This window comes from Schistocerca gregaria, chromosome 9 (genome assembly GCF_023897955.1).
Source record: "Schistocerca gregaria isolate iqSchGreg1 chromosome 9, iqSchGreg1.2, whole genome shotgun sequence".
Taxonomy (NCBI): Eukaryota; Metazoa; Arthropoda; class Insecta; order Orthoptera; family Acrididae; genus Schistocerca; species Schistocerca gregaria.
In genome coordinates, this window is record NC_064928.1 from 91126513 (window position 1) to 91147312 (window position 20800).

The 20800-nt window shown below is 44.7% G+C and overlaps 1 protein-coding gene and 1 non-coding gene across 2 annotated transcripts in view; both read left to right on the forward strand.

Moving 5' to 3' along the window:
* Nucleotides 1–20800, forward strand: part of LOC126292304 (uncharacterized) — a 389476-nt gene that overhangs the window by 355291 nt on the left and 13385 nt on the right. The window contains exons 7-8 of the mRNA XM_049986236.1: nt 11799–11951; nt 18858–19050. Coding sequence (XP_049842193.1) covers nt 11799–11951; nt 18858–19050 — 346 coding nt within the window. The remainder of the gene's footprint in view (nt 1–11798; nt 11952–18857; nt 19051–20800) is intronic.
* Nucleotides 15487–15561, forward strand: Trnat-ugu (transfer RNA threonine (anticodon UGU)). Its single transcript has one exon. It is a non-coding gene; the product is annotated as a tRNA-Thr (tRNA).

Below are 20800 nucleotides of genomic sequence, written 5' to 3' on the forward strand. Positions count from 1 at the left end.
AAACTCTTCACGCAGTATCGTATCTCCCATTTCATCCTCATCTACATCCTCTTCCATTTCCATAACATTGTCCTCAAGCACATCGCCCTTGTATATACCCTCTATATACTACTTCCACCTTTCTGCTTTCCCTTCTTGGCTTTGAACTGGGTTTCCATCTGAGCTCTTGATGTTCATACAAGTGGTTCTCTTATCTCCAAAGGTCTCTTTAATTTTCCTGTAGGCAGTATCTATCTTACCCCTAGTGAGATAAGCCTCTACATCCTTACATTTGTCCTCTAGCCATCCCTGCTTAGCCATTTTGCACTTCATGTCTATCTCATTTTTGAGGCGTTTGTATTCCTTTTTGCCTGCTTCATTTGTTGCATTTTTATATTTTCTCCTTTCACCAATTAAATTCAATATTTCTTCTGTTACCCAAGGATTTCTACGAGCCCTCGTATTTTTACCTACTTGATCCTCTGCTGCCTTCACTACTTCATCCCTCAGAGCTACCCATTAGTCTTCTACTGTATTTCTTTCCCCCATTCCTGTCAAATGTTCCCTTATGCTCACATCTGCCCCTGGAAATGTCTTACAATTTAAAACCTCGTTCCCAAATCTCTGTCTTACCATTATATAATCTATCTAATACCTTTTAGTATCTCCAGGGTTCTTCCATGGATACAACCTTCTTTCATGATTCTTAAACCAAGTGTTAGCTATGATTAAGTTGTGCTCTGTGCAAAATTCTACCAGGCGGCTTCCTCTTTCATTTCTTATCCCCAATCCATATCCACCTACTACGTTTCCGTCGCTCCCTTTTCCTACACTCAAATTCCAGTCACCCATGACTATTAAATTTTTCTCCCTTCACTATCTGAATAATTTCTTTTATTTGATCATACATTTCTTCAATTTCTTCGTAATCTGCAGAGCTAGTTGGCATATAAACTTGTACTGCTGTAGTATGTGTGGGCTTTGTATCTATCTTAGCCACAATAATGCGTTCAGTATGCTGTTTGTAGTAGCTTACCCGCATTCCTATTTTCCTATTCATTGTTAAACCTACTCCTGAATTATCCCTATTTGATTTTGTGTTTATAACCCTGTAGTCACCAGACCAGAAGTCTTGTTCCTCCTGCCACCGGACTTCACTAATTCCCAACTATATCTAACTTTAACTTATCCATTTCCCTTTTTAAATTTTCTAACCTACCTGCCCGATTAAGGGATCTGACATTCCACGCTCCGATCCGTAGAACGCCAGTTTTCTTTCTCCTAATAACGTCATCCTCTTGAGTAGTCCCCGCCCGGAGATCCGACTGGGGGACTATTTTACCTCCGGAATATTTTACCCAAGAGGACGCCATCATCATTTAATCATACAGTAAAGCTTCATAACCTCGGGAAAAATTACGGCCGTAGTTTCCCCTTGCTTTCAGCCGTTCGTAGTACCAGCACAGCAAGGCCGTTTTGGTTATTGTTACAAGGCCAGGTCAGTCAATCATCCAGACTGTTGTCCCTGCAACTACTGGAAAGGCTGCTGCCCCTGTCCAGGAACCACACGTTTGTCTGGCCACTCAACAGATACCCCTCCGTTGTGGTTGCACCTACGGTACGGCTATCTGTATCGCTGAGGCACGCAAGCCTCTCCACCAACGGCAAGGTCCATGGTTCATGGGGAGGGCTGACGCACTACGCCGGTAAAAGGAGGTCCGACACGAAATTGGGAGGGCCCTCACGGCTTCTGTCACCTCACTGTACCGCCTCAGCGATGGTGTACCCGTTCTTATTGCATGTCTTTGTTGCTCTTTTCTGTAGACATTTTTATTAAAAAAGCACTTTTCCGTTTTCCCATTTTGTATAATACGCAATATTTCACACTGGCAAATTTTACCTTTTTTCAAAAAGAAGGTTTATTTAAATGCTAAAAATTTTGGCTCTGCTGCCATGGCTGACTGATATTTCCGTTATTAGTAAAATATAAAAAACACGTGTCATAGCCGAGACCAAACAGATACCGGAAAATATCGGTTATTACGAATTGGTTTTAACCGGTCCGTTTTTCCCAGTTGTAGCTTGCCTGTGTAATAGCGTTCAGACAGACAGACAGACAGACACACACACACACACACACACACACACACACACACACACACACACACACACCGTCCAAACAGTCTTGTCGGCCCAACGATTCCGACCGGCCGCCGTGTCATCCTCAGCCCGGAGGCGTCCCCGATTCGGAAGCGAAGGAGCATGTGCTCAGCACACCGCTCTCCCGGCCGTTGTCAGTCGTCGATCAGGTAGCCCCTCAATTGCGCTCACAAGGGGTGAGTGCACCCTACTTGCCCGACAGCAAATCCGGTCGGTGACCCATCCAAGTGCTAGCCAAGCCTGACTGGTGATCTGACGGTAGCCAGTGTAACCACTGCGGCAAGGCCGTCGGGGTCTAACAGCTACCGGGTACAATAAAAATCTGATTCTGGTGTAGCATATATTTATTGATCGAATTTATAAACTTAAAATCTACTCATTAAAAGGTATAATCTTACGTTAGGGTTTAGCACAATCAGGGGTGCAATACATGTCAGTTTTTTTGCTCTAAGACAGTTTGCCACTCTCAGATAGTATTCACAGAATATTTAGACTAGGGAAGGACTCGCTGCTAGCTACCGTCTAATGATTACTTGCGAGCACTTTCTATAAGCATCTGAGAATTTTCCGAGAGCAGACTTCGGAAGCGTTTACATATAGCAGAGTAAGAGAGTCGGTGAATGCTGAGGAATCACTCTCCGAGAGAGTTTCTTAGACGTAGTTCTGTGTGTGAAGGAAGAGACTGCAATGGAAGAGCGTCGGGCTGCAGATGCACTTTAATGGTTTTAATGGAATGGAAAACAAATGAATATGACCACGTTCGTGATGCATAAGAGTGTGGAGTAAGCGGAGGAATGATTCTGGAGGCTAGAATCTTACTACTCTCGGACGCTGCCGGTAAGCTAATTCCCGGCGCTGTTTACATGGCACGTACTTGTCACAAAACCCCTCTGCGAGCGAACAACCCTCTACGTACCACATTTTGCAGATAGTATGTCCACATACCACTCAATCTACCTACAAAATTATATCGTATGAAAAAAAGGACTACCACTGGTGTATCCTGAGAATGTCTTTATCACACGACAAGTTTCGGAGGCACATTACTGCCATCCTCAGACCCACTGCCGAAAGCGTATTTCATTTCCCTGGCGCATTTACTGTGAGATAATTGTTAACCACCACACGGGGGGTAGCTGCCATCACGAGTCTATACTGTCTCCAACACCACGACACGGCGTCGAGTGCAGACTCCTCATGAGAGCTAGCCCACGTGTCCTAGTTAACAATGATCCCACAGTAAATGCGCCAAGGAAATCAGATACTCTTTCGGCAATGCTGGTGCCTGAGAATGTCGATAATCGGCCGCCGAAACTAGTCGTGTCTTAAAATAAAGACATTCTTAGGAAACACCAGTGGTGGTACTTTTTCACATATGCACTATGTGATCAAAAGAATCCCGATACCTGGCTGAATATGACTTAGAAGTTCGTGGCGCCCTCCAGCGGTAACGCTGGAATTCAGTATGATGTTGGTCCACCCTCAGCCTTGATGACAGCTTCCACTCTCGCAGGCATACGTTCAATCAGGTGCTCGAGGGTTTCTTGGGGAATGGCAGCCCATTCTTCACGGAGTGCTGCACTGAGGAGAGGTATCGATATCGGTCGGTGAACCTTGGCACGAAGTCGGCGTTCCAAAACATCCCACAGGTGTTCTATAGGATTAAGTTCAGGGCTGTGTAGGCCAGCTCATTACAGGGATTTTACTGGCAGGTAACCACTCCGCCACAGGCCGTGCATTATGAAAAGATGTTCGATCGTGAGGGAAGATGCAGTCGCCATCCCCGAATTGCTCATCAGCAGTTGGGAGCAAGAAGGTGCTTAAAACATCAATGTAGGCCTCTGCTGTGATAGTGCCACGCAAAACATCAAGGAGTGGAATCCCTCTCCGTGAGTAACATGACCACACCATAACACCACAGCCTCCGAATATTACTTTTGGCTCTACAGACCCTGGCAGATGACGTTCACCGGGCATTCGCTATACCAACACCCTGCCATCGGACCGCCGCATTGTGTACCGTGATTCTTCACTCCACACAACGTTTTTACAGTGTTCAATCGTCCAATGTTTACGCTGCTTACACACCAAGCGAGGTGTCGTTTGGCAGTTACCGGTTTGTTGTGTGGCTTATGAGCAGCCGCTCGTACATGAAATCCAAGTTTTCTCACCTCCCGCCTAACATAGTACTTGCAGTGGATCCTGGTGCAGTTTGGAATTCCTGTGTGATGGTCTGGATAGATGTCTGCCTATTACACATTACGACCCTCTTCAACTGTCGGCGGTCTCTGTCGGTCAACACACGAGGTCGGCCTGTAGGATTTTGTCCTGTGTTTGTGCCTTCACGTTTCCACTTCACTATCACATCGGAAAACAGTGGACCTAGGGATGTTTGGGAGTGTGGAACTCTCGCGTACAGAGGTATGACACAACTGACATAATAAAAATCAGAAAATAATGCAATGATAATGTTTGCTTTCCATAAGTAAGGGGTAACGTCATTGGTTCCTACACACATTACGGTGTCTGATACAGTTGCTTCTGCAGTCAAATGTGATATTGCACTACCAAATATGGTCACGAGAGGATACTGAACAGAAAACTGTTGCATAAAAAAAAACACGATGGCCATTTACTGTAATCGCATTTACTGAGTCTGAGGAGAGGCTTTCTAGAAACGGTAGGAGGAGGAAACGAAATATACGGAGAGAATTCAAGTTTTTTCGCTTATAAGTGAGCGAGTAGCTGAAATGTGAAAGTGTATTTATTAACGACACGACACCAAGCCGGTTTGCCGTGAAAGCTTAGACACACCGACTGTCCGGCAACATACAGGTGCACGGGCCACGAAAGCGGTGTGGAGTGTCGCAGCCTAAATAACAAAACACCTGACACAAGTTCTAGGTCGACATACCTGCAAAGCAGTGTGAAGTACATGGCAGAGGTTACTTCGAATTAGTCGTTCTTACCGTTCTGATCGCCTACGAGGCACGCCAAAAATGATTTAATGTCTCTCTGCGCGCAGTAATTTAATATACTACGTACAGAAGATTGATGCAGTTTTAAGCGCTTGTAATCTACACATATATCTAAGTGACCATTCCAGTGGAGAGTTTCTGTACTACCCGTTCTTTAAAGACTCGAATTTCCATGTATAAAACAGCTACAAACGCCTGATAACTTTATAAATAAGTTAATGTGTTCAATACAATGAAGAGCCAAAGAAACCGGTACATCTGCCTAACATCGCGTAGGGCCTCCGTGAGCTCGCAGAAGTGCCGCAACAGGACGTGGCGTGGACAAATATCTAAAGTAGTGTTGGAAGGGATAGACACCATGAATCCTGCAGGACTGTCCATAAATCAGTAAGAGTACGAGGGGATGGAGATCTCTTCTGAACAGCACGTTGCAAGGCATCCCAGATATGCTCAATAATGTTCATGTCTAGGAAGTTTGGTGGCCAGCTGGAGTATTTAAACTCAGGAAAGTGTTCCCGGAGCCACTGTGTAGTCCAACCAGTAGAGTGCTACCATGCGGGCATAAAGGCCCTTCCAGTAAGGTGGCGTAAGGGAGATTGTGTTGCATTGGCACCCAGAATAAAACCAACCTGCGTTCATAAAAGAAACGCCTTGCTTCTTTACTTATTGAACGTACTTCGCACGATTAACAACGTAGCGCTGAGAGTCCCATCGACCTGCGCAGTTGGAATCTATAAAACCGTAATTACGACCTTTCACAAGCTAGTACGTGTTCTGATTCTCGCTACATAATCGTCGGATGCATCACTTACCTGATAATGTGCCACTTGGTTGGTATGGACACAAGATATGAATAAAGAAATTAAAATTCCGGAGCGCTAATGGTGAGGTCATGTTTAGAAACCCAGCCAGATACATAGAAGTTGCATACTCTTGGCAAATGTCAGCGCTTGTTACGTGAAAGGAATATTCGCTGTCTCAGATGGCGAAGAAGGGCAAATATCGCCTCGCTAAAAGGAAGGAGGGGGGAAAAATAGTAGGAAAAGAAGGCGCAAGTCTAGATTCCAGCAGCCGGCAGAACTTGTTTGGGAAACCGCCGGCAGGTGATCGCGTATCCCATTAAAGCTAATGCGCGCCTGGCGCCGTTCCCGAAGGCCACGCGGTGCGTTAGGCAACCAACCACCGCGCCCACCATTCTAATGCCTCAGCACGTCGATCTGACTTCGGTATTTCTGGCAGAGCGCGTGTACTGCTCGGGGGAAGGCGGATACAGCACACTTTGCTACGCGCAGTTTTTATTCGGACGGCTGAAAGCACGGTGCAGTTCAGCTGACGATTCATGTACAGTTGTCTGCGGTGTCCGACGAGAACTTCTCTGTCATTTTCGAGCGTAAAACACAGCAGTCTTCACCTGGCAGTGGCGAAGAGGAACTTGTCCGAAAGGTCGTGGGTATTCTACCACTTAACACTGCTGAAAGCTCGCAATAATTTTATTAGTTTAGATTGCCGGCAGACCAGATCTTCGAGTATCACTACGGTTTTAACTGAATTTTTTTATGTCATCAGTCTTCCGTTTTGATGCGGCACTCCAATGTACCTGCTCCTTTTGTCATAATCTTGTTTATTTATGTACTAGTACAGAAACCCGGCTATGTGCACTACTGGTCATTAAAATTTGCTACACCAAGAAGAAATGCAGATGATAAACGGGTATTCCTTGGAGAAATATATTATACTAGAACTGATATGTGATTACATTTTCACGCAATTTGGGTGCATAGATCCTGAGAAATCAGTAACGACAACAACCACCTCTGGCCGTAATAACGGCCTCGATACGCCTGGGCATTGAGTCAAACAGAGCTTGGATGGAGTGTACAGGTACAGCTGCCCATGCAGCTTCAACACGATACCACAGTTCATCACGAGTAGTGACTGGCGTATTGTGACGAGCCAGTTGCTCGGCCGCCATTGACCAGACGTTTTCAACTGATCTGTAGAATGTGCTGGCCAGGGCAGCAGTCGAACATTTTCTGTATCCAGAAAGGCCCGTACAGGACCTGCAACATGCGGTCGTGCATTATGCTGCTGAAATGTAGGGTTTCGTAGCGATCGAATGAAGGGTAGGGCCACGGGTCGTAACACATCTGAAATGTAACGTCCACTGTTCAAAGTGCCGTCAATGAGAACAAGAGGTGACCGAGACGTGTAACCAATGGCAACCCATACCATCACGCCGGGTGATACTCCAGAATGGCCATGACCGATACACGCTGGATTCATCCGAAAAATAACGTTTTGTCATTCGTGCACCCAAGTTCGTCGTTCAGTACACCATCGCAGGCGCTCCTGTCTGTGATGCAGCCTCAAGGGTAACCGCAGCCATGGTCTCAGAGCAGATAGTCTATGCTGATGCAAACGTCGTCGAACTGTTCGTGCAGATGGTTGTTGTCTTGCAAACGTCCCCATCTGTTGACTCAGGGCTCTAGACGTGGCTGCTAGTGATACGAGGCCGTTGTGATCCAGCACGGCGTTCCGTATTACCCTCCTGAACCCACCGTTTCCATATACTGCTCACATTCATTGGACCTCGACCAAGGCGAGCAGGAATGTCGCGATACGATAAACCACAATCACGATAGGCTACAATCCTTTATCAAAGTTGGAAACGTGATGGTACGCATTTCTCCTCCTTACACGAGGCATCACAACAACGTTTCACCACGCAATGCGGGTCAACTGCTGTTTGTGTATGAGAAATTGGTTGGGAACTTTCCTCATATCAGGACGGTGTAGGTGTCGCCACCGGCGCCAACATTGTCTGAATGCTCTGAAAATCTAATCATTTGCATATCACAGCATCTTCTTCCTGTCGGTTAAATTTCGCGTCTGTAGCAAGTCATCTTCGTGGTGTAGCAACTTTAATGGCCAGTAGTGTACTTACAGCTATGCGTTTACGCTCGTACCATGTAGTTTCTAACTTTATGCTTAAAGTTTATGACATCATGTCTCCTGAACTATGTGTCGTACAATGGAATAATTTTGCAGTTTCATTCAGTGCTATATCTGCACACTGTCTGCAAAATGTGTTGCGAATATAGTTGATAGTGAAGGAGTAACACACCGGGGTGACAAAAGTCGTGGGATATCTCTTAATATTGTGTCGGGCCTCCTTATTCCGCTGCGTTGTGCATCAATGATGTACTTGAAGGAATATTATGGAGATTGAAGAGGATGTAGATGAAGATGAAATGGGAGATATGATACTGCGTGAAGAGTTTGACAGAGCACTGAAAGACCTAAGTCGAAACAAGGCCTCGGTAGTAGACAACATACCATTAGAACTACTAATAGCCTTGGGAAGGCCAGCCCTGACGAAACCCTACCATCTGGTGAGCAAGATGAATGAGACAGGCGAAATACCCTCAGACTTCAAGAACAATATAATTAATCCAACGAAAGCAAGTGCTGACAGGTGTGAAAATTAGCAAATTATCTGTTTAATTAGTCACGACTGCAAAATACTAACACGAATGCTTTACAGATGAATGGAAAAACTGGTAGAAGCCGACCTCGGGTAAGCTGAGTTTGGATTCCGTGCAAATTTTGGAACACATGAGGCAATACTGACCCTGTGGCTTATCTTAGACGATAGGTTAAGGGAAGACAAGACTACGTTTCTGGCAATTGTAGGCTTAGAGAAATACAAGAAGCGAAAGGCTATTTACAATTTGTACAGAAACCAGATGGCAGTTATAAGAGTCGAAGGACATGAAAGGGAAGCAGTGGTTGGGAATGGAGTGAGACAGGGTTGTAGCCTCTCCCCGACGTTTTTCCATTTGAATATTGAGCAAGCAGTAAAGGAAACAAAAGAAAAATTCGGAGTAGAAATTAAAATCCCCGGAGAAGGAATAAAAACTCTGAGGTTCGCCGATGACATTGTAATCCTGTTAGAGACAGCAAAGGACTTGGAAGAGCAGTTCAACGGAATGGACAGTGTCTTGAGAGGAGGATATAAGATGAATATCAACAAAAGCAAAACGAGGATAATGGAATGTAGTCGAATTAAGTCGGGTGATGCTGAGGGAAATAGAGTAGAGTAGAAAAGAGCAACAAAGACATGCAATAAGAACTGGTACACCATAGCTGAGGCGGTACAATGAGGTGACAAAAGCCGTGAGGTCCCTCCCAATTTCGTGTCGGACCTCCTTTTCCCGGCGCCAGCTGGACGTGACATAGAGTCAAGAGGTCGTTGGAAGTCCCCTGTAGAAATGAGTCATTCTGTCTGTATCACCGTTCATAATTGCGCGAGTGTTAGGATTCTGGAACACGTATGATGTTCGTGTATAATGACTTTTCTGGAGACTAGAAATCTACTCTGTAGGAATCAGCACGGGTTTCGAAAAACACGATCGTGTGCACACAGCTCGCACTGTTCGTTCACGAGACTCAGAGGGCCATAGACACGGTTTCCCAGGTAGATGCCCTGTTTCCAGAATGAGATTTTGACTCTGCAGCGGAGTGCGCGCTGATATGAAACTTCCTGGCAGATTAAAACTGTGTGCCCGACTGAGACTCGAACTCGGGACCTTTGCCTTTCGCTGGCAAGTGCTGTACCATCTCAGCTAACGAAGCACGGCTCACGCCCGGTACTCACAGCTTTACTTCTGCCAGTACCTCGTCTCCTACCTTCCAAACTTTACAGAAGCTCTCCTGCGAACCTTGCAGAACTAGCACTCCTGAAAGAAAGGATACTGCGGAGACATGGCTTAGCCACAGCCTGGGGGATGTTTCCAGAATGAGATTTTCACTCTGCAGCGGAGTGTGCGCTGATGTGAAACCTCCTGGCAGATTAAAACTGTGTGCCCGACCGAGACTCGAACTCGGGACCTTTGCCTTTCGCGGGAAATTTTGGGAAGCTGTCTTGCAGCATGTGGAACGGATCCTTCAATCAGCACTTGTGCAATTGCACGTAACTTGGGGGCGAATCAGTCGAATGTATGAACATTACTTCGAGAGCAATTGTTACGTCACTTTCACTTACAGCGTGTCTACAACCTGGAACCAGTTGATTATCCACCCAGAGCACAGTTTTCGCAGTGGTACCTGAAACAGTGTGAAATGAATCCTACATTTCCATCCTGTGTGTTGTTTACCGATGAAGCACCGTTCGGACGTGATGGAGTCTTCAACATGCACAGTTCGCATGTTTGGAGTGAGCATAACCCACATTCCACAGTTACTACCGCTCATCAAGTGGGTTCTTCGTTAATGTGGAGTCGGTGTTGTTGGGGACTGTTTAATTGGGCCGTATCTGCTACCTAGGCCATTAAATGGCAGGCGCTATTACAATGTTCTCGCCAGAGCATTGTCAGAACTGCTGGAAGACGTCCCGCTCCCTACAAGACAGCGCATGTGGTTCCAACATGACGGGGCGCCGGCACACCTCAGACGTCGTGTGTGTCGCTTCCTGGACCGATGGTTCGGCATTTTTGAAAATCTACTGTAAATGAAATTGGGTTGTGTTAATGTGTTGTCTCTTGGTCATAAAAAATGGAAAAGTGTTTGTTGGTTTAAGGGGGGTAGTGCATGAAACTGGCCGACTTGGAGAAGGAGAGGCACCTCAGGACATTTTAATTTGCATTGTCTATACTTTTAAAAATAAATTCATATAACTTTGTCAGCATGGCCAGGAAGGATTCAGGATCCACACTCATAGCAGTGGAAGTTCAAAAACACTAAAAAATAATATTTTTTAAATGTGAAATTTCATGATTTTTTCACTTACTGTTAGCTGCATTTGTTGTTCGGTTTAAATATTTGTCACCCTGTATATGTGTGTTGTGTACGTTGTGCCGCGTAGTCAGCGCGTACACATACACAACTTTCCCACTAGAGCGCTACCCTCTAAGCACAACAGCGCAGGTGCAGCGCTCGTCCGCCTCTGGAGTATGAAATGGTGCTGCCTTAGAGACGGACCAAATTCTGCTTCCGCCGATCCGCGTATTAATATGTAACGCAGCCAATGAGATTGCTGCTAATGTAGAACCTTTTCTCCTCGAGGATCACACTCGTGCAGTGATACCTGATTGTGTGAGGTATTATAACGAGTGTACAGACCTCCGATTAGTCAGTCTGCATTTGTCTGCACCAGTCTGTACCAGTATGCATTAGTCTGTCATATTCCTGTCCATAGCCATGAAGATAAATGTATAGACACTTTGTCAAGTATCAGAGATATTTGAGAATAAGATTAACGTACCAAGACCAAAGGAACTTCAGATTGTCAATTTTAAATAGCATCTAGAAGCAAGTTAAGTAATTTTATGCTTGTTATTATTTTAATAAATGTTTGTGAAAATTAATCGAGTTCTGTTTAAAGTTGGTCACGTGAGTCTGCTACTCTAAGCGTGCAAGTGGCCTTTCTATCGTCTGACCTAACGGCAGAAGATAAACACGCCACGATAAGACCACGAGACAGATTGCTGACACTCGCCTACTTCGTTAGAGCGACAAGTCAAATAATCTGACGGTGTGCGCACCGAAGGTCTTACAGTACGCACACCACAATGTTCGTACCGGCGTCCAGTGACTTTTGTTGCCTCAGTGCAGATGAACAACCCGGAACTTGTGGTTTGTGGGTACAGCTGTGAGATGCGTGTGTGTGGCGGCGTGTTGCAGGCCTGTGGGCGGTGGTGAACACGTCGGGGTCCTGCTGCCGCGGCCGGCTCGACGCCCAGGGCTCGGCGCAGTGGGAGCAGGTGCTGCGCCTCAACGTGGTGGGCGCCCTCAGGACGGCCAGGGCCTTCCTGCCGCTGCTCAGGCAGGCCAAGGGTGAGTGCACTCACGATCCTTGTGACGCTAGGATTTGATTAATTTTGCTTTTCTGAAAACCTACTGAATAATTTTGCAAAAACAGGCATAATGTCTAATGGGATAACAGCATTCAGTGATCTTATAATGTCACTTATAATCCGTCTCGATTGCAAATTTTTTTATTCATATGACCCGTTTCGGTTCATTCAGAACCATCTTCAGATCTGATATTTCAGTTACAACAGTTGTTGTTGTTGTCGTCGTCTTCACTCCTGAGACTGGTTTGATGCAGCTCTCCATGCTAATCTATCCTGTGCAAGCTTCATTATCTCACAGTATCTACTGCAACCTACATCCTTCTGAATCTGCTTAGTGTATTCATCTCTTGGTCTCCCTCTACGATTTTTACCCTCCACGCTGCCCTCCAATGCTAAATTTGTGATCCCTTCATGCCTCAGGACTTGTCCTACCAACCGATCCCTTCTTCTGGTCAAGTTATGCCACAAACGTCTCTTCCCTCCAATCCTATTCAATACCTCCTCATTAGTTACGTGATCTACCCATCTAATGTTCAGCATTCTTCTGTAGCACCACATTTCGAAAGCTTCTCTTCTTGTCCAAACTATTTATCGTCCATGTTTAACTTCCATACATGGCTATACTCCATACAAATACTTTCAGAAACGACTTCCTGACACTTAAATCTATACTCGATGTTAACAAATTTCTCTTCTTCAGAAACGCTTTCTTTGCCATTGCAAGTCTACATTTTATATCCTCTCTACTTCGACCATCATAACTTATTTTGCCCCCCAAATAGCAAGACTCCTTTACTACTTTAAGTGTCTCATTTCCTAATCTCATTCCCTCAACATCACCCGACTTAATTCGACTACATTCCATTATCCTCGTTTTGCTTTTGTTGATGTTCCTCTTATACCCTCCTTTCAAGACACTGTCCATTCCGTTCAACTGCTCTTCCAAGTCCCTTGCTGTTTCTGACAGTCCGCAACTCGTGGTCGCGCGGTAGAGTTCTCTCTTCCCACGCCCGGATTCCCGTGTTCGACTCCCGGCGGGGTCAGGGATTTTCTCTTCCTCGTGATGATTGGGTGTTGTGTGATGTCCTTAGGTTAGTTAGGTTTAAGTAGTTCTAAGTTCTAGGGGACTGATGACCATAGCTGTTAAGTCCCATAGTGCTCAGAGCCATTTTGTCTCTGACAAGAGTTACAATGTCATCGGCGAACCTCAAAGTTTTTGTTTCTTCCCAATGGACTTTAATACCTACTCCGAATTCTTCTTTTGTTTCCTTTACTGCTTGCTCAATATACAGATTGAATAACATCGGGGATAGGCTACCACCCTGTCTCACTCCCTTCCCAACCACTGCCTCCCTCTCATGCCCCTCGATTCTTATAACTGCCATCTGGTTTCTGTACAAATTGTAAATAGCCTTTCGCCCCCTGTATTTTTCCCCTGCCACCTTTAGAATTTGAAAGAGAGTATCCAAATCCAGCAACTTTCACATGCAGCATGTGATTTGGACGGGTTACTGCCGTAATTGAAATATCAGATCTGAAGATGGTTCTGAATGAACCGAAACTGGTCATATGAATAACAAATTTGCAATCAAGACGGATTATAAGTAACATTATACCTACTGAATAAGATTGACGATGTATGTAATGCTACTTCTCGAATGTCAGTGAAGGATACTGCAAAAAGTTCGTGCTAGGCAGGATCAGACTAGAAGATAAGAACTGGTGAAGGTCAAAAAGAAAAAAAATAAATGGTTATGGCCTGGTATAAATGCTAATAAAACCATGTGATTCTTCAGTTTATCCCGGCGTATTTGTTGCTCGAAAAGTTCACGGGTATACTGCCGGTTCATAGTGTCCAACGGGCACAATAATTCGGCGATCAGACATGACGCCATCGTCAGGGGCGCTGACGAACGGAGCTCCCGGGGGCGGGAGGCCGATGACCGCTTAAGAAGACTCTCAGCAAGAAGTACGAACTGGCGACCAGGGTGGACGTAGCAAGCACATCGCCTTCGCGACCGCCGGCGAGCGGGCGAGGATGGCGAAGAGAGCTGTCCGCAGGGGGGGGGGGGGGGGGGAGGGGGGGGGGGGATTTAAATAGGCCGCCGCCGTCAGGAGCTCAGTTCGTCAGCGGCCCTGACGATGGCGACATGTCTGATCGCCGAAATATTGTGCCCGTTGGAAACTATGAATCGTCAGTATACCCGTGGACTGTTCGGGCCACTAATAAAACATTTTTTTCTGCATTTCCCGCAATTTTCCATTTTCAGTGTGCAAGGAACATTTTCTACTGAGGAATTGCCGATATAAAGGTGAAATTTGCTACAGACTTTGCACATACTTTCTATGGTATAAATTTTTTCAAAGTGCATTACAGTCACATTTATTAAAAATTTTGTCAAAATTTGCAACATATCAAACATACATTTAAAAATAAAAAGCGTAGCGAAAGGTATAAGATCGATACTAAGAAAGTGTTACATAGATTTGTTTATCTAATTACTAAGAATAACCTGCCACATTTCGAAAGTGAAAAGTAACCACTGACAAACTTACACAATGGATACGCTTCGATTGTGATCGGCTTTGTATATTATGTCATAGTATAGAGAGTGTTGTACGAGCCCATACGGCTGCTAGGGAGGTGAAACAACCCCTTGAAATAAATAGACTTTAATATCCCTAAACGATTAACGTTGAAATGGTAACACAGATGAAAGAAAAAACTACCTATGGATTTTAATGTACATTACGATAGTGAATCCAGATTTGTCAAAAATAATTTTTTTCGAAATTCCCTCTCCCCATTATTTCATTTTTCATTTTGACAATAGACTAATAGCAAAGCATATAGCATCATTCATATCACATTTAGTCATACATGATGAAGTGGTATTCCAAAAACGTATTCGTCAGAGATGAGCTAGAAACTCTCTATGACAAAGTGCATTCTGCATTTTTTTTTTACCTGAATAATTTTGCGCATTTCTGGTTATTATACAGATGTGCAATAATGTTCAAAGAATTTTGAACATAATGTAATTAAATCTGAAAAGGTTACAACTTGAAAATTAAAAATATACAGCGAATGTAAAAGATATTTTATAATCCATAAAATTAAGAATATATATATATATATATATATATATATATATATATCGGAAATAATCTAGAAATATATCTATATCACAGTATGAGCATCTGAGTGTCTGCTTCAATGACAATTGTCATGTTGTACTTATATGGATAGGGTGTCTGTTCTTTCGGACATATCCGAAAGAACATACACCATATCCATATAAGTATATAGTTCTGCTAACACCGGCCATGACCTCCTTCTTCTGTGCTGATGCACACGTATTCCCCGAACTCTTACGGGGCTTGGTAAGAATGTCCTCCACGAGTAAAGAGGGGGGTGGGACACAACGAATGTAGTGTGTGGACATAGAAGGTGAGAATGTGGGTCTCGCGGGAGGCGTACGCGAGATAGTCCCTGCAGTCGCACTGTCCTCTGTGCCCTCGGTGGCTCAGAAGGTTAGAGCGTCTGCCATGTAAGCAGCAGATCCCGGGTTCGAGTCCCGGTCGGGGCACACTTTTTCCCCTTTCCCATATATATATATATATATATATATATATATATAATGTGTGTGTGTAGATTACACAATTCAATGAGTCTAATCATGTTTCCAAACACAAGCTGCAAGAGGAGCAGTGAAAATGGATATTGCAGTATATATAATGTGTGTGTAGATTACACAATTCAGTGCGTCTAATCATGTTCCCAAACAAACTGTAAGAGGAGCGGTGAAAATGGATATTGCAGTTTTCAATTAATCGATGGGTTTTGGACGGTTATTATAAACACATGCTTTCGCTGCACCCGAGAAGAAAAAGTCAGGTTGTGTTAGGTCAGGCGATCGTGAAGGCCAAAGTCCCAGTGAAATTATGCCATCACCAAAAACATCAGCAGGCAGTGACATTGAAACGCGAGCTGTATGCGCGGTTGCACCATTTTATTGAAAATAACCGTTCAGTATTTCACTTAACACAAGTTCTCCTATGAATGGGTATAGAATATCAGTGCAGTATCGTTGTGTGTTTATTGTTTGGATTGCAATTTCTAGACGCCTGATTGTGGGTCCCATATTTTTCAACGAAACTCCTATTTTCACAGAATGAAGTGGTTCCTCACGAATACACAATGGATTTGCAGTACTCCACATACGAGAATTTTTCGAGTTCATGTGTCCGGATAAATGAAACCACGCCTCATCAGTGAAAAACGTTTCATTAAGAGTATTCCTTCCATTTTGCTGGACGAAGTTTGTGAGCCATTGACAATAATGCAGTCTCTTGCCATGATCAGTATTTTTCAGTTCTTGCACGACTGTCACTTTGTATGGGAAAGGTTCGAATTTTTTCGTTACAGCTGGCCGGCCGCAGTGGCCGAGCGGTTCTAGGCGCTTCAGTCCAGAACCGCGCTGCTGCTACGGTCGCAGCTTCGAAATCTGCCTCGGGCATGGATGTGTGAGATGTCCTTAAGTTAGTTAGGTTTAAGTAGTTCTAAATCTAGGGAACTGATGACCTCAAATGTTAAGTCCCGTAGTGCTCAGAGCCATTTGAACATTACAGCTGTGTGGGCCGTTCCGACACTAACATCGAGTTCCTGGGCGATTTTTCTGACTGACTTGTTCGGACTCATGGACATAAAGATCGAGTAGTTTATTCTCAGAGAAAAGGCTAGGACGACCGCTTCTCGGTGCTCCTGTCACTGAACCCGTACTTAGAAATTTGTTTTTGAAACCTCGCACAGTATCGCGATGTGGGAGTTTTGCCTCCGAGGGAAGTGAATTATATGTCTTGCGAACTTTGACGAACTGAAACTGTGTCTTTATTGCTAGCTTGTTCGACTAAAAACACGCATTCTTCAATGGTTAGCATCTTAAGTGACAAAAACGACACAAACGAACAAAGGAACTAAAGTTAAAAATCTCACGGCGACACGTAACGACACACACCAACGATACTACTAACACTGGCTGAGTTAAAACGAAACAGTGGGATGTTGGGAGAGTCCACTTGAGGGGAAGTAAACCAGGCAGGCGAACAATCATACGGCACTCGCGGCTAACAATCATACGACACTGCGGAGAGACTTTCTGAACACCCCGCCTTTCTGAACACCCACACCTCGTGTGTGTGTGTGTGTGTGTGTGTGTGTGTGTTTGTAGAATATACATTTAGAATATGTTTATCTGAAAAAGACTTACTAAATAACCCAACATGACAACTGTTATTGAAGCAGACTCATATGAGATGCTCATACTTTTATCAAGTTAATTTCTAGATTGTTTCTGGGAAATGCATCTGTGGTATACCGTTTGTCATATACAGTTGAATGTGGTTAATGATGCTATATGTTTTATTATTAATGAAATGGAAAACAAAATTACGGTGGGTGGGAGGGGATTTACAGAAAAATGCTTTTTCAACAAATCTGGGTGGACACTTTCAGCATACATCAAAAACCGTAGAAGTTTTATTTGACTTTTTTTATATCTGTTACCAATTTGAAGGTATTTGTTCAGAAATGTTAAACTCAGGTTTTTCAAGGGGTATTTCACCCCCCTTAACGGGGTGTTAGAAAAAGGTACGGCCGAACTTTCAGGAAACATTCCTCATACACAAAGAAAGAAAATATATTATCTGCAGATGTGTCCGGAAACGCTTACTTTCCATGTTAGAGCTCATTTTATTACTCCAAATCACATTAATCATGGAATGGAAACACACAGCAACAGAACGTACCAGCGTGACTTCAAACACTTTGTTACAGGAAATGTTCAAAATGTCCTCCATTAGCGAGGATATATGCATCCACCCTCCGTCGCATGGAATCCCTGATGCGCTGATGCAGCCCTGGAGAATCGCGTATTGTATCACAGCCGTCCACAATACGAGCACGAAGAGTCTCTACATTTGGAACCGGGGTTGCGTAGACAAGAGCTTTCAAATGCCCCCATAAATGAAAGTCAAGAGGGTTGAGGTCAGGAGAGCGTGGAGGCCATGGAATTGGTCCGGCTCTACCAATCCATCGGTCACCGACTCTGTTGTTGAGAAGCGTACGAACACTTCGACTGAAATGTGCAGGAGCTCCATCGTGCATGAACCACGTGTTGTGTCGTACTTGTAAAGGCACATGTTCTAGCAGCACAGGTAGAGTATCCCGTATGAAATCATAACGTGCTCCATTGAGCGTAGGTGGAAGAACATGAGGCCCAATCAAGACATCACCAACAATGCCTGCCCAAACGTTCACAGAGAATCTGTGTTGATGACGTAATTGCACAATTGCGTGCGGATTATCGCCAGCCCACCCAACTGGCGGTGAATCGAGGATATACAGTACATACTGACGAAACTAAAATGAGCTCTATCATGGAAATTAAGCGTTTCCGGACACATGTCCACGTAACATCTTTTCTTTATTTGTGTGTGAGGAATGTTTCCTGAAAGTTTGGCCGTACCTTTTTGTGACACCCTGTATAGGCACGTATAAAAAAATGTGTGTGTTATTTTGCTCTACACTTCAAAGTTGATCATAATCGAAGTGTATCCCTAGTGTAGGTTTACTTATGCAGAAATGTTCCTCTTGTGATGTAATGTGTTCTAAGAGTATCCAGCAATGTTCTGGTCATATTATTTGATAAAAACGTTGAAAAAAGACCAGATTATAACCAATGGCGTTATAAAATCATGTACAAAATTTGTTTAAATTACCTCTCCAATAGTAAGAGTTACATTAGCTTTTACGTACCTGCGTATGTTGCCATATGCCACTCCTCTAGAGACTGGCGTGGAAGTGTGTGTGTGTGTTGTGCGACAGGTCGGCTGGTGACGGTGGGGGCGAGTCCGCCGGGAGCCGGGCTGGCGGCGACGACGGCGGCGCGGTACGCGGTGGAGGGTGCTTGCGCCGCCCTGCGCCGTGAGCTGGCCCCCCTGGGCGTCGCCGTGGTGACGCTGCGGCCCGAGCCGCGCGCGCCCGGCCTACCTGCCGAGATGCTGTTCGCCGCGCCCAGGTCAGCCCCCGGCTCCCTGGGAACTAGTTCACTGCTGATCGTTCTTTTTTGGGAACCGTTCACCTTTACTCGTTCACCGTTCATTTGTGCTTGGTATATGGTTCTTATGAAAACCTGAAAACTAGCAGTGTAGGTGGAGGGCACCAAGAGGGGGCACTTGACTCCCCCCTGGAGTATAGAGTTTTTATTCATTACGGAATTCTTACACACTTTTAGAAGTACGAGGGTCAGTCAAAAAGTAATGCCTCCTATTTTTTTTCTACGTTTAATTGTCAGGAAATTTAAATGCAATTACATAGGTTGAAAACCACAACACTGAGGATCATTTTGTCATTTTTCAATGTAATCTCCGCCCATCTCTACAGTTTTGGTCCATCTTTGAACAAGGGCATGTATCCCAGCACGGTAAAAATCACAGCTCTGCTTCCTAAGCCATTGACGCACGGATGTTTTGACGGCCTCCTCATCTTCAAAATGAATCCCACGATGAGCTTCTTTTAGTGGCCCGAACAGATGGAAGTCTGATGGTGCCAGGTCAGGGCTGTATGGGGGATGAGGCAAAACTTCCCATCCAATTTTGACAATCTCGTCAGAGGTGTGACGACTGGTGTGTGGTCTTGCATTGTCATGCAAAAGAAGAACATCTGCCATTGATTTTGTTGGGCGAACTCGCTGAAGACGTGCTTTAAGTTTTTTGAGGGTTGTGACGTATTGAACAGAATTTATTATGCATCCCTGCTCCAAAAAATCAACCAGAAGCACACCCTCTGTATCCCAGAAAACTGTTGCCATAACTTTCCCTGCCGATCACACAGTTTTGAATTTTTTCTTCCTCGGCGAGCTTGTGTGACGCCACTCCATTGACTGCCTCTTTGATTCGGGTTCAAAAAAATGCACCCATGTTTCGTCCCCGGTCACAATTTTTTTCAGAAACTCATCTCCCTCCAAACGGAAGCGCTGCAAGTGTTGGGAGGCTGTTGTTTTCCTTGCCTCTTTATTCTGATCGGTTAACATTCTTGGAACCCACCGTGCACAAACTTTTGAGTACCCCAATTGTTTAATAATCGTGATCACACTGCCTTTACTAAGAGAAATAATGCGACACACTTCATCTGCAGTCACCCGACGGTCACCACGAATGATGTCATCAACTTGCTGAATGTTGTGTGGAGTCACTGCACTCACCGGCCTGCCGCTCCGCTTTTCGTCAGTCAACGGTGTTCGCCCTTCAGCTTCCTTACAACGACGAACCCATCGTCTAACAGTGCTGACATCCACTGTCACAACACCACACACCTTCTTCAGTCTTTCATGAATGCGTATGGGCGTTTCACCTTCTGCATTCAAGAATTCAATCACACAACGCTGTCTCAAACGAACATCGATGTCGGCCATCTTACAAACTTCTGCTGTGCTGCCACCTGTTGACACAGAAAGTTACTACTGCAGTGGATTGCAGAAGAATGTTTGAGGAATGGCGCCAAATTCAAATTTTTCACTTAACTTAATTTTTTTAAGTAGAAAAAAAATGGGAGGCATTACTTTTTGACCGACCCTCGTAATTTCTGTGATTCTGCAGGACATCTCGTTTAGACAACTGTAGCGTTGTGTGGCTGATCGCAGGGAAATAATATAGGGTGGCGCACGGAAAACCGACCCCGAGTACAGACTGCACGCCAATTACGGACGATGTGTTGCCCGTTACGAGCAGATACAACAAACAGACAAACATGTAATAATTAGGCAGTGA